The sequence below is a fragment of the Balaenoptera physalus genome, assembly GCF_965194825.1.
Source record: "Balaenoptera physalus genome assembly, chromosome: Y".
NCBI classification, from domain to species: domain Eukaryota; kingdom Metazoa; phylum Chordata; class Mammalia; order Artiodactyla; family Balaenopteridae; genus Balaenoptera; species Balaenoptera physalus.
The window spans coordinates 17348215-17366007 of record NC_138904.1 but is presented as its reverse complement, the minus strand read 5'-3'; the positions used below and the strand labels follow the sequence as shown (position 1 = coordinate 17366007).

Genomic DNA, 17793 nt, shown 5'->3' with positions numbered 1-17793 from the left:
GCAGGTTGCAAGGGAAGGCATATTAGAATCACCTGGGAAGCTTTTTCAACCCACACTTACGCCCCACTCTCCTCTCCTTCTTGCCAAGCACTGGTTTAGCTTGGGGCTTCATTCTGTCCCACATGAAAGGCCTCTCCATCTTTTTAAATCCTACTCAATTTAAGATAGATGGAGTAAAAACAATTGAACTTAGAAGACACTGGCTTTGTCACAACTCGTTGGGCAAGTCACTTATCTGGTCTCCGGATTTTTTCCTCTGATTTTTGAGATCCTCTTCCAACTTTGAAATTCTGTGACTGCATGTCATGTCTAAGAAGCTTTCTGACTACTCCTAACATAAAATGATTTGTCATTTCTTGGGTTTCCAACAACCTATGCAGTACAGCATATCCCCTAGTTATATACTGTACTATATTGCCCTCTAGTTGTTTTTACATGAAAATTGTTTTCTTCTCAATGATAGTGTAAACTACATTTAGTTTAAAAGCTTATTTTCCAGGGCAGGCAACATGCATTTTACTTAAATTAAATCTCCTAGGACAACTGGGGGTGTGTCCTATGGTAATCAGTACATATTTATATTGATTTGTTCAAAGCAGTGAGGTCCCTTCTTTCAAAGTCCTGGAATTATATTTTTACATCAGCGCCGTACAGTAGCTGTTAGCCACAAACGTAATTCTAAGTTTTCTAGTAGACACATTAAAAAAGTGAAAAGACACAAGTGAAATTAATTTTAATAATATGTTTAACCCACTATGTACAAAACATTAGCATTTCAACATGTCAGTGTAAAAGTTATTGAGATATTTTACATTATTTTTTCGTAATAAGTTCTCAAAATCCGGTGTATATTTTACATTGAAAGCACATCGGCGACGAGTAGACACGCGTAAAGCAGCACCTAGGGTTTGCTTGTTTGTTTGCGCGTTGTGTGTCTGTAACAGATGCCTACTACCGGTAATAGGCAGCCTGGTAAAATGAGTCCATGGAAACGGTTGCTAGGTTTAGCTAACAGCGGCTTCTGGCAGTTGTCCGACGCTTAGGTAACAATGGAGCCACTGGACCAATGTTACGCCCCTTCCGGTTTCGTTGCTGGCAGCCCAGCCCATCTGTCCCAGGGCCGGAAGTGAGGTCTTCTGTGTTCTTCCTTGCCCCAAGATGGCAACGGCCGTAGGCGCGTTACCGCTGCCGCGGCTCCCCGAGCTGTTCAAAACCAGCAAGCAGCTTCTGGATGAAGTGGAAGTCGCGACTGAACCCGCCGGCTCCCAGATCATCCAAGCTAAGGTGTTCAAGGGACTGGCCCTCCTGAAGAAGGCTGCCGAAATGTTATTGGAGCTCGACTTGTTCAGGTATGGGGAGAGGGTAGTACGACTGAGAAAGTAGGTAATAATAGTTACCAAGGGCGGAACCATTGATCCTGGGTGCAGGAGAACTTTAAAACCCGGAGCCTTTCTTTCCTTCCTCCCACTGCGACCTTGTGTACATTGTTTACATTCTCCACGTCTCTTCCGAGATACTTAATATCACACGACTCGGTTCCCTAGTGTTGGCTATTTGCATAGGCACTGGGTGTGAGCGCTCAGCCACTGTCAATGAAGAAAACTGGCAGCTGTTCCCGGTGCCTCCTCCCTTTGTCCCACCCCCACATCCACCCCAGCCCTTCCCTCCCCCAGGAAGCCAGGGCCAGAGTTTGAATGCCCAGCCAGACTTCACAGCCTCCTCTTTGCTCTTTCCAGCCGAAATGAAGATTTGGAAGAGATTGCCTCCTGCGATCTGAAGTACCTGATGGTGCCAGCATTTCAAGGAGCATTCGCCATGAAACAAGTCAACCCCGGCAAGCGCCTAGATCATTTGCAGTGGGCTCGAGAACACTTTTTAAACTACTTAACTCAGTGCCAATACTATCATGTGGCAGAGTTTGAGCTGCCCAAAACCAAGACCAACTCCGCTGAAAATAACACTGCTAATTCCTCCTTGCCCTATTCTAGCCTCGTTGCTATGGCATCTCAGAGACAGGCTAGAAGAGAGAGGTGGGTCATTTGAGGACTGCCCAATGGCAGTGCTGTTGCGGGGGAGGGGTGCATGTTTGTTTTTTTTTTTTTTCCTGGGGTGGTGGGAAACAATGGTGTGTGTCACTCTTGGGTTCTTATTTAGCATAGGCCCTGGTGAGAGCAAACTCCTGAGTTTTTCAAGAAACCTCTGCCTTGGTTGAAATGATCATACCTAACTGTCAAACCCCTAGCACCTTATGGTTGCCAACAACAGCAATGTAGTTTAGCAGAGTGTCTCCCAGTCTCTCCCACATCACAGCACAGCAATACCCACATGGTACAGTGAGGTAAGTATCTCTGAAGGGCACAAATATCTTGTAGCTATAGTCCACTTATGGTCAATTGATTGAGAAGCTCTGTTCTAACAATACTGGATGAGATGTGTAACATCCTGAACTAATCTTAGTATTGGCATAGCTTCATTATGTGACCTTGAACACCTTGCTTACTCTCTTAGTTTAGTTTTTTTTAAAAAGAGTGCTCACAGTGTTTAGGAGCTCTGCTAGGCACTGGGGATTCAAACTGAGTATGGGCGTTTGTATGAATATGGGTGGTCTCTGCCTTGGAGGAGCATACGGTGTGGTGAGGAAAAGAGGCATAGAAACAGTATAAATTATAAAATGATGTGATAGGGAAATGCACAAGGTATCATGAGAGCAGACAGGAGGGGCACCTAACCAAAGAGGGAGCAGGAGAGAGGAGAAGTCTCCCTGGACGAGGTGACTCCTGTGATGAGTTGCTTAAGGATAAATAGGAGTATCATCTAGAGGAAGAGGAAAGGAGGGCTTTAGCCAGCAGAGATAATAGCATTAGTAAAGCTACAGGGACATTAAAGACCGCAGTGCTGGGGTGGGGAACAACCATAAGCAATTAGGTGATGCTAGAACACAAAGTGGGTGGTGAAGGAGGGGAAAGAATGATGCTGAAGAATTTGTAGGGTTCAGACCAAGGAGAGCTTAGGGTGTGAGGAAGGTGAAAGAACGACCTTGTTCCTGAGAACTTGGGAAGGGGGTTTGAATCCCAGCTCCAAAATTTAATCATTCTGATTTTGCGTAGGTCGCTTAATCCCTCGGTGCCTTAATTTCCCCAGATGTCAAATTGGATAATAATAGGTCCTATAAGATAGAAGAGAAATGCATAAAAAGCTCTTACATTGTCTGATACAGTAAGCACTCAAAGTCAGCTATTGTCATATCTTTGTAGCTGAGTACAGGTCGTGGAATGAGAGACCTGGGTTTGAGACCCAGCTTTACTTATAAGCCATTGGACTTTGGGTAACTTATGTAACCTGTCTGAGTCTCAGGTTTCCTCATATGTGAAGTCTAAGTAACAGTGGTACCTATCTCATAGGGTTAAGAGGCATTAATAAAATAAACCACATAAAACAGCTAGCACAGTATGTATTACCTAGTAAATATTCTATAAATGTTACCTATTACTAGGCCATGCTAAAGAGCTTGAGATTTGTTTGGTGACTAGGGATCCACTGGAGGTTTTTTGTTTTTTTTTTTTTTCCTTAAAGAGTAGCAAGGTCATATTTGCATTTTAACTAGCATACTCTGGCAGCAGTTAGGAAGCATTCTGAGGGAGAAGATTAGATCCGGGTAGGTCACAGAGGTGATGAGACCTTACTAGTGCAATGGCAGAAGGGATGGAGGGGATATATTTATTTATAGGGTTGAATCTGCAGAAAACGATCAATTGGTTGTGACAGGTAGGGTAGAAGGAAGCAGCAAGGAAGATGTCCACGTTTCTGATGTAGGTGGTTGGCTGTGGAACTCATTGAGATGGGGGGATAGAAGAGGAAGAACAGATAGGGGAGAGTATGAGTTGTATATTGAGACATGTTGCATTTAAGGTGCCTAGGAGACATTCAAGTCAAGGTATCTGTAGCATGAAGCTCAGAGGAGAGGCCTGGTCTAGAGAGCTGAAAAGTGATTGATTCAGTTAACATATTTATTGAGACTTTACTGTGTGCTAAGTAATGGAGATCCAGACAAAGTCCATATGCCCTCATGGAGCTCTTGTTTTGGTGGAGGAGGCAGACAGTAAGCTAGTAAATAAAAATGTGATTTTAGGTGGTAAGGGCTTTAAAGAATAATAAAGTATGGTTAAGAGCTAGTGAGTGACAGAGAATAATTTTTGAGGAAATGGGATAGACTGATATGAAGTGGAATTCAGTATCATGTCCTTTGTAAGAAGGTAGGGGCAGCCCCTTGGGATATAACAGGTAGTTTAAACAGTGAGTTTGGTATCCAAATAATCATAATATATCCAAAAAAAAAAAAAAAAAAAGACTGTAAATGCACTAGAGAGATACAAATGGTGTTATGGACAAAGACCAGGGAGTGATCACATCTGGTTGGAGGGTTAAGGAAAAGGTTTCCGAATGTAGTGGCATTTGAGGTGAGACTAGAAGGATGGTTAAACATTGCAAAATACAGGTTAGCCTGAATGTAAAAGTAATAATACTCATTGTAGAAAGTTGGAAAACAGAACATTTTTTAAATTAAAAATAAGTCTTCATCCTAGCACTCAGAGATGATCTTTGTTAACTATCTGATTTATTTCCTTCCGGATATATAGTTATTATAATTAATAAATTCGGAAGAATACCATAAATATAGATTTTTTTAATCCTTTTTTTTAAACCTAACATCCTGTTTTGATTTCCCCATGTCTTTTGAAGCCATGGTATTTAATGGTTAAATAGTATTCCAGCTTAACAGTCATATCATAATTATTTAAACTAATATTGTCAAATGCTTAGCCTGTTTATGGGTTGATGTTTTATTTGCTATTCTAAGTAATGTTACGAGGAAACATAACTGCATCTGTCACTGTTCCTGTAGGACAGATTTCTAGAAGAACCAGTGGCTAAATCAAAGGGTTTGAATATTTTGACTCTTGATGGTAATTATATTGCTTTCCACAATAACAAAGTTTCAAAGTATGTCCCACTGCAACAGTACTGAATGGCAACACTTAGAAAATCCAGATGGGCAAGCAGGAAAGATACCTCATTGTTTTGATTTGCATTTCTTTGGTTAGAAAGCTTGATCTTTGAACTTTTTTTTTTTTTTTTTAATGCCTGACAGATGAGATACCAACACTATCTTTTCGCTAATGGCTCCCATATTTATATCACTAACCCAGACCTCTCCTGACTTTGAACACCATACGTGAATGTTTCACAGACATCTCAAACTTAACATGCCTTAAATTGAACGGCTGGCTTTTTAATCCCCAAATGTGCCCCCACACTTATGTCTTTACCATCTCAATAAGCAGACCACCACTCACCCAGGTTTTAAACCAGAAACCTCAGAGTTAGCTTCAGTTCCTCCCTTCTGAATTGCCACATCCAGTCCATCAACAAGGCCTGCCAGTTCTAGCTACAAAATGTACCTTATGTCCTTCTGTTTCTCTCTCCACTGTCATACCTTCCTCTAGGCCACCAGCATCTCTCACCTGAAATATCCAAGCCGTTAACTATAAAGACCTGGATGATCTGGCATCTGCCTCTCTACAATCTCGTCATATATCATACTCCCCTTGTTCACTAGACTGCTGCCGTAATAGCCTTCTTTCAGTTCCGAACAGATCCAGTCCTTTCCTTCTACAGAGTCTTTGTGCATGTTGTTCTCTTTGCATGGGATGCTCTTCGTTTATCTGTCTTTCTGGGCTTTGTCTTTCTCCCCTACTGGAATGTATACTCCATGAAAGCAGTAGCCATTTCTCTCTTGTTCTCTGTGGTATGTCTAGCACAGGGCTTGGTATATAGAAGGTGCTCAAAAAGTATTTATTCTTGTCAAGCAGGGGGGAACAATATGAGCAAAAGCCCAAGGCAGGGTAGTTGGAGGTATGTACAGGAAATGGAGAATAGTCTGATTTGTCAGAACCTAAGAGTAGTATGGTTGGAGGACTGTAAGGACGTGAGGTGTATGGGACATTGAAAGGGAAGAGAGGGGCAGAAAGACAAGTTAACGTGTTATAAGAGTACTTCAACTGGGAAGAAGTGATAGAAATGAAGTTACAACTATCAGAGATATTAGTTTTGCAAGAAGCATTTATATGATTAGAAAACAAATTGTTCAAATCCTTATTTAATTTCTGTAAGTCCTCCATCCCCCACCTCAGGACTTTACACACTGAGGCCATCCTACATAAAACACCTGAATGGTATGTGCTCTCTCTCCCTCAAAACCTGTTTCTTCACATATCTTCTCTACTCTAATTCCCATCTTTGAGGCATAAGTCTTGATTAACTCTACCTACATTCTTTCGACAGAAATGGAGAAGTAGAAGCTGGGTAAGTAATGAGTCTAGTTTTAGATTTACTGAATTTAGGTCCTAAAGTGACAACTGGACAGCCATGTCTATAGACAGATGTAAATGTGTAACTAAAACTTATCAGACTGTTTTGCTGCTAGTGCTAAAAATTCAGGAGTGTCACTGGGTGTGGATAGTTTGCCAAGAAAAAACATGTAGAGAGAAAAAAAAAAAGTCAAGGGCAAAACCTTGGGGCAAATTAAGGGAGAAAGAAGAGGAAAGAAAGAGCAGAGGTAAGAGACTCAACAAGATACAGGTAAAAGTACTTATAGAAAGAAGCCTGGGGAAGAGAGAGAACAAATGTCATGTCCTCTTTGAAGCTTCTCTCTACCTGTCTCCCCTCCCAGATACTGTAGCACTTAGTTTATGTTACTTATAAGGGCATAACAATCTGTTATTTTCTAGACTTGGAACTTCTAGAGGTCAGAGACCTTAACTAATTATATCCTTAGTATCCTAATTATATCCTGGGTACCCAACCAGTAATTGTATCATAGTAGGTACTTGAGGTATCTTTGGGAAGGACAGAGTGGTCATCAGAAAGATGGAAGCAATATAGTATAGCAGAAAAAGCCTGGGCTTTGGAGTCAGACCTGGGGTGACCAGTCCAATTTCTGCCACCTAGTAGATGGGCATCATCTAGCCCTCCTTAACGTCAATTTTTCCCATCAGATAACAATATATTGCTGCTTACAAAGCACTTTCATGAATATTGTTCATTTGATCCTCTTAACAGCCCCGTGAAGCAGATATTATCCCATTTTAGAAATAAGGAAATAGGCTCTGAGTACTGACTTCTCCAAAGTTACATGGCTGGTAAGTGGCCAGGCATTAAACTCAGGTCTTCAAATTCCCAGTTCTATTGCTGTTTAGAAAAGAGAGAAGAGTGGTCATTTGAAAAGGCAGAACATGGATTGAGGGAAGGTGTTTCTAGGATAGGGGAAAGGCACCAGTAGAGTGAAAAATTGTAACTGCTAATGACAGGGCGGATGATTGATTGAGTGAGGCTTGGAAGAATGTGGGTGGGGACAGGATTTATAGCCAAAGTGGAATGGTAAAGACAACAGTAGCTCCTTAAAGGCAAGAGGAGAGGAGGAAAGGTGAAGCTATAGAGATTTTAAGGTAAAAAGGGAAATTGAATTTCTACATTGGCTGGCCATCTGGTGAGCATGATGGTGGCATGGAATCCACAAAAGATGAACAAAAAGCTGAACAAGAGTGACCGTTCCACTGAAGTTTGATCATATGAATTTGTGGTTGACTCATTTGACACAAATTTGTAATTCGTTACCTCTCTTCAGCAGCTTGGGGACAGAAAAGGGGAATGAATGATGAAAGTTGCCCAGAGTCAGAAGGGTGACAGGCAGTGGGGAATTCTAGGGTGATAGGGAGTGTTCGCATGCAGTGTCTCACCATAGGAAATCTAGAACAGTAACACAGGTCTAGGACAGTGGTTTACAATCTGTTCCTTCGAGCCCTAAGATTCCACCACAGTGCCTGGGTAGGGGGCATGTTGGGAGCCCTCCTCTGATTTAAACAGGGCGGATTTTATCTTTTATTACTTTTTTTTTATTACTATAAGCTCTCATAAGAAGAAAGGGTTCTTCTGCTAAGACAGAAAGGTTTAAAAAATACTGGCCTCAAAGAATAGGAGTTCAGGAACTTAGAAGTCCCAAAGATGACTAGGAGCAAAGTCATAGAAACAAAGGAAGTAGAGAAGAAGGAAAGACCAGAGAGTGTGACTAGACCACATGCATGCAGAGGATGGGAAAGGAAGCACAGGAACCTTATTCAAAGGCCCAGTAGACTAACCAAGAATATACCCTTGATTACATACATTCTAATATATGTATGTGCGTGCGTGTGTGTGTGTGTGTGTATGTGTGTGTGTGTGTGTGTGTGTGTGTATATATATATATATATATATATATATATATATATATATATATATATATATATATATACACATATATATATATATATATAGTTTTTTTTCCCTGACTTAGGTGCATCCAGGAAAGAGGGTGGGGGTAGGAGTGGCACCAGAGTTAAGTGTTCTCAAGTGATATCTGTAATAGCATTCATGAACTAGGAATTGACCTGTGTAGTGTTTGACTCAGAAGGCCACCTGTGATGGTGCTGTGACAGTTATTTGTAACATTACATAAAGTGCCCACTTGTTGATTAAAAGAAGCAGAAGAGCCTCAAAGTTTTTATAATAAAGAATGTTTCCAGAGGGGAGGTTCTTGACTTTTTGTGGGTCGTGGTCCTCCTTAAGCTCTCCCCAGTAAAAAAAAAAAAAAAAAAAAGAAGAAGAAGAAACATACACGTAGAATTCTATACAAAATTTGGGGGAGTTCAAGAACACCCCTCTCTCCAAACTCTGTCCATGGACCTCAGGTTAAGAACTCCAGATTTGGGTGAACACCCACAGAGGAGCGTCTGGTTCTGGATGTCTAGAGTGGGGTTCCAGACATAGATATTTCAAGATACTTCTCTTGGAAGTTGTGGAGTTTTCCCTTGGTTCCTCTCTGCCTCAAGACTTTACATCCAATAAATCAGCAAATACTGTTATATTTTAATTATGTCCACATCTCACCACCTCCCTATTTCAAGTCACTGTCTCTCACTTGGATTGTGGCAATACCCTCTTAATTGATTTTCCTGCTCCACCCTTGCCTCCCACCCCCTCAAGTCTACACACAACAGAGTAGTCCATTAAAAAAATGTTCATTTCATGTATTCTATTTTAAAGCTTCCAGTGGCTTTCTCTTCTCAAAATATCATGACGTTTGATATTTCGTGTCTTCTTGGCCTACAGGGTTCTACAAATTATGGCCCTGACTATCTCTCTGACCTCACTTCCTATTATTCTTCACTCCATGCCAACCACACTGACCTCCTTGCTATTTCTCAAACATGTCAGGCCAGCACTCTCCCACCCCAGGACCTTCATATTTGCTTTTCCCCCTTAGAACACTGTTTCAGATACTGGCATGGCTTCCATCCTTATTTCCTTGAAGTCTTTGCTCAAATGTCATGTCTTCAAAGAAGTCTCTCCTGATCACCCCTACTTTCGCACCATCACTCTATCCACATTACCTTGCTTTTTTTGCTTCTTCAGAGCACCTCACCACCACCTGACTCATCTATTTCTTTTTGTCTGTCTTCTCACACTAGATTGAAGGCTTAAGGAGAGCAAGGACTTTCTTGTATGCACTGTTGTGTCTCAAGCACTGAGAACAGTACCTGTCACGCAATAGGTACTCAGTAAATAGTTGTCCAGTGAGTGATAGGTGACATACTAGAAGGCATCTTGAAAAAAGCAGGCAGGGTGGATATGAGTCTTCAGATTATACTAGGATGAGTTAGAGGAGTTGGAAATGTTTTGCCCAGAAGAAAAGAAGAGATGACCATTTTTTAGGCTGTTTCACAAGGAATTCCTGCATCAATGGCAGGTAAATGACCCCTAAGATTCTATGACTGTTTGAAGCTGTAATTCCCAAATAGACATTGTATATACTAAGCACCCAACCTAGTAAAGGTTGATGTCATAAAATTACTAAGACACTCCCATCTCAAAATATGATGGGAAGAGTTGCTCAGATCAGGTTACTTTGATATTTTTCTAGTTTCAGAATGTATTTCTCAGCTTCTGCTGATACCTTCCTTGCCTTGTAGTCTTGAGAGAACTGCCTTGGTGGCAAATTCTGAGGTATAGAATCTGTATTTTTGCCTAAATGGAAATCGGTGTACCCGGTCATTTGTAACGTTAAAATTGTATTGTGGCCTTCTTTTGAAGGAACACCTCTTTATTTTTAAGTTCATGGTAATGCGTTTCTGTGGAACAGATACAAGCAGAAGAAGGAGGTGGAGCATAGGTTGTCTGCACTGAAATCTGCTGTGGAAAGTGGTCAAGCAGATGATGAGCGTGTTCGTGAATATTACCTCCTTCACCTTCGAAGGTGGATTTGTATCAGCTTAGAAGAGATTGAGAGCATTGACCAGGAGATAAAGATGTTGAGAGGAAAAGACTCTTCAAAAGAGGTAAGCCTCGTCACTGTCTATATTGCTAAAAAAGCTACTGTCAGAGATTTGAATCTTCTAGAGGAGAGTAATCGAATTAAAATCCTTTTAAGTCTCCATAAAATCATTGTTCTTATTAAGATTAGTGGAGGAAGGCTGAAGGTTCACTAGGATAGCTTTCTTTCTAGCTTATAGTATTGTTTCCCACTGCTTTCTAACCTGTAACACACTTCCAGTCTTTTGTAATTTTGTGACATGCCAGGAGGGAGAGAGGCTTCTCTGAAGTGAAAATTGGTTTGGGCTGTGAGCAGTCATGACTGCTGAAGGAAGGCATAGGGAGGTGGGCCTTGAAAACCTGTACTTGACTGTAATAAACAGGAAGAGGGATAGGATGGGAATGAAGAAGAAGAGTGTAACTTGAGAAAGAGAAAAGAGTAAAAAGAAGATAAAGCAAAAGACATGGAATGTGTTTAGGTTGGGGGAGAAACCAGGATTTAACCTTACACAATGATACACGCTCACACCTTAGGTCACCCAAGTATGAAACACAGCAAGGACATCTCTGTGCACAAAATGTCGGGCATATTGGTAAAGAAAACTTGTTGTAACGGCACTTTGGCTGTCTCTAAAGATCATAAATGTGTTTTGGAGCTGCTACTTCAAAATATTAGGCTCTGCTGCCACTTTTTTTTTGGTTCACAATATAACATGAATTGAGTTCAATTTATCAGCTAGTCGCAGGCATTTAAGTCCTCAGAGAAACCTCTTGCTAATTCGATTTTCACTGATTAGCCCAGGAGCTTTTGCCTCAGGGTAACATCAACCTAGTTTCTCGTGTGAAAGGATCAAAGAATGAACAATTAGTATTCTAAAGCCTTAAGGCCCCTTGGGCATATCTAAATCAGTGGTTTTCAAGCATCATGAGGCTGGACTCTTCTGGATCCTCCCATCTCCTTAGTTTTTTTGTTTTTATGCTCTCTCATTTGGTATTGGGATTGGCTCTGGAAGTGATGGAGTTTAGAACCAAGTGAACATCTTTTCTTTGACCTTTTCTTTGTTTTGGTGTGCCCCTGGACAGCCAAGTTTCCTTGAAACATTTCTATACACCTATATATGAAAGATACTAACCCATTCTTCCCCCCCCCCTTGCATTTAGGAACATCCATTTCTAAAACATCCTAGGGAGCTCATGACAGTTAATAGCAAAATTACATTGGACAAGGTTTTAGCAGAAGGGTCTTCATAATTCAGCTTTAGCACTGAAGGCCAGGCTAAGGAAAGGGGCTTCAAATTCAGCTCAAGGGTTTTAGATAGAACATGGAAGAAGGCTTTGGAATCTTCCTCTTTGGAGGGGAGTATTTTAAAGTCAAGTAATTTTTCACTTGTGGTGAAATGATTCCTGGGAGAGCTTTCTCTTCCTTCCTTTCCAGCAAGATACTTGGGCCACCTCAGGAGAGCTAACTAACCTCCACCATTAGTATTCTGCAGATATATTTTAGAGACTGATAAATAGGGCTTTTCAAGCACCTAAAGACATAAGAGCCTGCATAGTGGGGTGGGCAGAATGACAAGTACACTTCTGATAATTAATTTCCTTTTTAGGCATCAACTTTTCACTCATCTCGTCAGGACAGGCGTCCAGTGAAACCGTTTGTTCTCACTCGGAACATGGTCCAAGCCAAGTAGGTAGTATTAAAAAGTGGGTTGCCTTTGCAAGCCCCATGCTTTTATGGTTCATTTACAGTGCATGAGTAACAGAAGGTAATGGCTTCACCTGGGGAGGCTGTTCTTTCATCAGAGGGATATTATCTCTTCTGATACTTTCTCTGTCTGTCTTCATCAGACATTTCTCTCACAAACTCGAGCTTAAAAATAGGCTAGAAAGGAAACCAACAAAAATTAATTAATTAACTAATTAAAAACAGAAAGAAGTAAAGAATCTAAGGGAGAATTGTAGACCTTAAAATTGTTTCCCACTGTTTCCTTCAGCTACAGTTCTCAAAAGGACATGTTTGCCTATCTAGGTTTTAATTCTGAGTTTTGGGATGCTTTTCCATAGGGTGGCAGAAGAGTCTTCTTCCTCTGTGTATCTTTTATACCCTCCAAGTATAAATACTCCTTCCATCGTATCATCACTCCTCTGTGGGGCGTTAGCCTCCAGGATTGCTTACTGAGAGATGATTCTGGGCTATTTATCTTCTCATGAAAGCTCTTGCCTTTAATTCTCCTTCCTGGATGCCTCTTTTTACATATCCTAACAGCAGTTTGCACAAATCCCCCAGAAGATAGCTGGGTAGGGGAGCAAGGATGAAACAGACACAGGATTTATCACTAAAGAGAAGAGGCTTTTTAATAGAGCTATTTATGTTTACTTTTCTAAATGCAGTGTGATTCTTGCAGAGTATTTGGAGCTTGTTACCCAAGTCTGGCATCTATGACAGTGAATGACTGGTATGAAGAGCATCGGAAATTTGGAACATTACCCGATCAGGGTATAGCCAAGAAAACATCAGGTATGGAGGGGTGGGAGGAGGGTAGTTATACTACTACACTACTGGTCCCTAACTCTGGAGCAATTAAATTCAGACCAAGTATTTTTGCCTTTTAGAAGCAAAAGAAATCTGGACAAGGATTCTGAGTAATAGATTCTAGTCAGTATTTTATTTCATTTATTATTAAAATAAATAGCACATGATTTTGGGAGGATGGAGGCAGTGGGACAGCATAGTTTTCTAATTTCTCTAAATATCATGGCATAAAAACAGACTGAGCAGCTAGATAGCAAAGCCAAAAATCCATAGATAGCAGTTCTGCTTCTGGTAACAGTAGATAGGTTGTATCAGGCCAACCCCTCCTATAGATTACAATTACAGACTGAACAGAATATAACAAAACAGCTATCTGAAGGCACTGAGAGTGACCAAAATCAGACATAAACTGTAGGACAGTCAACACTTATAAGAAGGGAACGGTACTTGGAACTTCTTGAGGACAAGGACTTTGGCTTACTGTGTTCTTGGTGCTCAGTTTGGTAATTAGATCATGGTAGGTACTTGGAAGTGTCTTTGGGAGGGAAAGGTGGAGCTGCTAGTCATTAGAAAGATGGAAGCAATATGGCATAGCAGAAAAAGCATGGACAGATCTGGAGTAACCAATTACTCCTACCACTTAGATAGGACATCATCTAGCCCTTCTTAGCCTATTTTCCTTATCTCACGTATTATCTCACTTGATACTCTTAACAACACCATGAAGCAAACATTCTTACTCCCATTTTAGAATGAGGAAATGGTGTCTGAGAACTAACCCAAAGTAAACATAGCTAGAAAGTGGCCAGGCTAGGGTCTTAATACAGGCCCTAAAATTCCCACTTCCAATGCTGTTTCCACTGTAGCAAAGAGAAGAGTGATCATTTGAAAAGGTTTCCTGTTATTTGTATAGCTTTTCACCCATGGGCAGGCTACACTTGCTGTTATATGGAGGTAGGTAAAACTTGGATAGAAACCAGTCTTATTGGATGAGGAAGGAGAGAAATGAGTTCAGGGTGACTGTAGCAACTGAAAACTGGGAAGATATCCCAGGAGAGAACCACAGAGGAGGAGCCCTAATTGTATAAACCCTGCCCAAATCTCTGGCAGACTACTAAGCTATACAGGATTGACGCCAAGCACCCTCGATAGAGGTAAAATAACTGAATGGATAATCTAGCTACTGCCCAATGCAGAGGAAACAGAATTTGGAATTTTCATTCTAGACAAATGAAAACTAACTAAAATGAAAAATCAGTACTTTTTAGAGGAACAAAACAGAATTCATAATCTCTACAACATAACCGTTCACAAAGTCTGGGATTCAGTCCTAAAATACTATACGTACGGGAGAAAAAAAAAGAAAATGTGACTTATAGTCAAGAGGAAAAGCAATCAATGAAGACCAACCCCAAGATAACTCAGATGTTGAAATTAGCAGATAAGGACTTTAAAGCAGCTTATTTCTATGCTCAAGGGCATAGGGGAAAATATACTTGTAATGAATGAAAAGGTAAGAAATCTCAGAGAAGTTGAAACTGCACAAAAAATTCTGGAACTGAAAAATACAATATCTGAAGTTTAAAAATCAAACCAGACTTATAGATACAGACAAAAAAATGGGTGGTTGCCACAGGAGAGGGAGGTTGGAGAGGGGAAATAGGTGAAGGGGATTAAGAGCTATAAACCTCTAGTTATAAAATAAATAAAGCCACAGGGGTGTAATATACAACATAAAAAATGTTGTCAATAATATTGTGATAACTTTGTGTAGGGACAGACGGTTACCAGATTTATGGTGGTGATCATTTCATAATGTATGCAAATGTCAAACCACTGTAATGCACCTGAAACTAACATATTGTACATCAACTATATTTCAATTTTTTAAAATTGGATGAGATTAATAACAGATAGGCAATGACAGGAGAAAGAGTTGGTTAACTTGATATAAGCCAATCTGAAAAAAAAAAAAAAAGATTGGTAAAAAATGAAGAGCCTCAATGACCTGTGGAACAATGTAAAAAGTTCTACCATATGTACAATTGGAATACCAGTAGGAGAGAAGAAAGAGAGAGAAGGGGCCATTAAAAAAAAAATGAAGAAATGATGGCTGATATGTTCCCCAAATCTGTGAAACACAAATTTTCAAATTTAGAAATATCAGTAAGCCCTAACTAAGCAGGTTTTAAATACAGTGGAAAACCAAGCATAGGCACATCGTAGTCAAACTGCCAAAAACAAAAGAAAAAGAGAATCTTGAAAGCAGCCAGAGATAAAGTACATATTACACACAGAAGAACAATGATTTGAATTGTTGTCACCTTCCCATTTGAAACAGTGGGTCCCAGAGATAGTAAAGCAATGCCTCAATTAAACACCCCAATTTTATTTATTTATTTATTTAATTTTTCGTTGCATTGGGTCTTTGTTGCTGCGTGCAGGCTTTCTCTTGTTGCTTCGAGCGGGGCCTACTCTTTGTTGTGGTGTGTGGGCTTCTCATTGCGGTGGCTTCTCGTTGCAGAGCACAGGCTCTAGGTGCTTGGGCTTCAGTAGTTGTGGCACATGGGCTCCATAGTTGTGGCACAGGGGCTTAGTTGCTCTGTGGCACGTGAGATCTTCCCGGACCAGGGCTCGAACCCGTGTCCCCTGCGTTGGCAGGCAGATTCTTAACCACTGTGCCACCAGGGAAGTCCCTTAACACCCCAAGTTAAAAATGAGTAAAAGACCTTAGACACCTCACTGAAGAAGATTATATAGATGGGAAATGAGCATATGAAAAGATGCCCAACATCATATGTCATTAGGGAATTGCAAATTAAAACAACCATGATCCCACTACACCCCTATAAGAATGGCCAGAATCCAAAATACTGACAACACCAAATGCTGGCATAGATAATGGAGCAACAGGGACTGTCATTCATTGTTGGTGGGAATGTAAAATGGTACAGACACTTTGGAAGACAGTTTGTCAGAATTAAACATTCTCTTACCATGGTATCGAGCAGTCATGCTCCTTGGTATTTACCCAAATGAGTTGAAGTTAGGTCCACACAAAAATTGCACACAAATGTTTATAGCAGCTTTATTCATAATTGCCAACATTTGGAAGCAACCAAGATGCCCTCAGTAGGCAAACGGATAAACTGTGGTACATACAGACAATGGAATAATATTCATTGCTAAAAACAAATGAGCTATCAAGACATAAAAAGACATGGAGGAAACTTAAATGCATATTACTAAGTGAGAGAAGCTAATCTGAAAAGGCTACATACTGTATGATTCCAGCTACATGACATTCTGGAAAAGGCAAAACTATGGAGAGAGTAAAAGGGTCAGTGGTTGCCAGGGATTAGAGGAAAAGGGATGAATAGGCAAAACACAGAGGATTTTTGGGGCAGGTAGACTACTCAGTATGATGCTGTAATGGTGAATATATGTCTTTATACATTTGCCCAAATCCATAGAATGTACAACACCAAGAGTGAACCCTAATATAAACTGTAGACTTTGCATGATGATAATGCATCAGTGTAGGTTCATTGATTATAACAAATGTACCACTGTGGCTCAATGTTGATAGTATGGGGAGGCTGTGTCTTTGTGGGGCAGGGTGTATATAGGAACGCTGTGTACTTTTCATTTAGTTTTACTCTATACCTAAGACTGCTCTAAAACTAAGGCCTATTTTTAAAAAATAATGCAAAGAGAGAAAGCTATAAAGTCAATGGAGAGATTAAAAGGGAGGAAGGCAAGAAAGAATGGAGAAACAAAAAACAGATGAGATGAACAGAAAACCAATAGCAGAATGGTAAATCCCAATACAGCCATGTCGGTAATTATGTTAAATATAAATGGAGTAAACCTTCAAATTAGAAATCAGAGATTGATTACCAGACTCAACCACCTGCTGTCTACAAGAGGTTCATTTTATTTGTTTTTTAATTGAAGTATAGTTGATTTACAATATTAGTTTCAGGTGTACAGCAAGATGATTCAGTATTTTTGTAAATTATGCTCCATTATAAGTTATTACAAGATAATGAGTATCATTCCCTGTGCTATACAATATATCCTTGTTGATTATCTATATTATACATAGTAGTTTGTATCTGTTAATTCCATACCCCTAATTTGTCCCTCCCCACTTTCCTCGCCCTCTTTGGTAGCTACAAGTTTGTTTTCTATATCTCTGAGTCTGTTTCTGTTTTTCATATCCATTCATTTGTATTACTTTTTAGATTCCACATATAAGTAATATCATACAGTATTTGTCTTTCTCTGTCTGACTTATTTCACTAAGCATAATACTCTCTAGGTTCATCCATGTTGCTGCAAATTGCAGAATTTCATTCTTTTTTATGGCTGAGTAATAGTCCATTCTCTGTGTGTGTGTGTGTGTGTGTGTGTGTGTATATATATATATATATATGTATATATATATATACCACATCGTCTTTATCCATTCATCTGTTGATGGGCACTTGGGTTGCTTCCATCTCTTGGCTATTGTAAATAGTGCTGCTATAAACATCGGGGTGCATGTATCTTTTCGAATTAGTGGTTTCAGTTTTTCTAGATATATACTTAAGAGTGGAATTGCTGGATCATATGGTAGTTCTATTTTTAGGTTTTTGAGGAACCTGCATACTGTTTTGCATAGTGGCTGCACCAATTTACATTCTTACCAACAGTGTACGAGGGTTCCCTTTTCTTCACATCCTCCCCAGCATTTGTTATTTGTAGACTTTTTGATGATAGCCGTTCTGACAGGTGTGAGGTAATACTTAATTGTGGTTTTGATTTGCATTTTTCTAATAATTAGTTTTGTTGAACATCTTTTCATGTGC

General features: G+C 40.1%; 1 protein-coding gene across 3 annotated transcripts in view; it reads left to right on the top strand.

The window, feature by feature from the left end:
- The first annotated feature begins 1124 nt into the window (after positions 1 to 1124).
- LOC309653419 (immunoglobulin-binding protein 1-like) overlaps positions 1125 to 17793 on the top strand; it is a 36338-nt gene continuing 19669 nt past the window's right edge. The window contains exons 1-5 of one of the 3 annotated variants that reach the window (XM_082448033.1): positions 1126 to 1349; positions 1737 to 2030; positions 10235 to 10430; positions 12012 to 12091; positions 12810 to 12922. In XM_082448033.1, the coding sequence (XP_082304159.1) occupies positions 1159 to 1349; positions 1737 to 2030; positions 10235 to 10430; positions 12012 to 12091; positions 12810 to 12922 (874 nt within the window). In that variant the 5' untranslated portion in view covers positions 1126 to 1158. Of the gene's footprint in view, positions 1350 to 1736; positions 2031 to 10234; positions 10431 to 12011; positions 12092 to 12809; positions 12923 to 17793 lie in introns of all 3 variants that reach the window. The other 2 variants (XM_082448035.1, XM_082448034.1) reach the window with 2 other exon arrangements.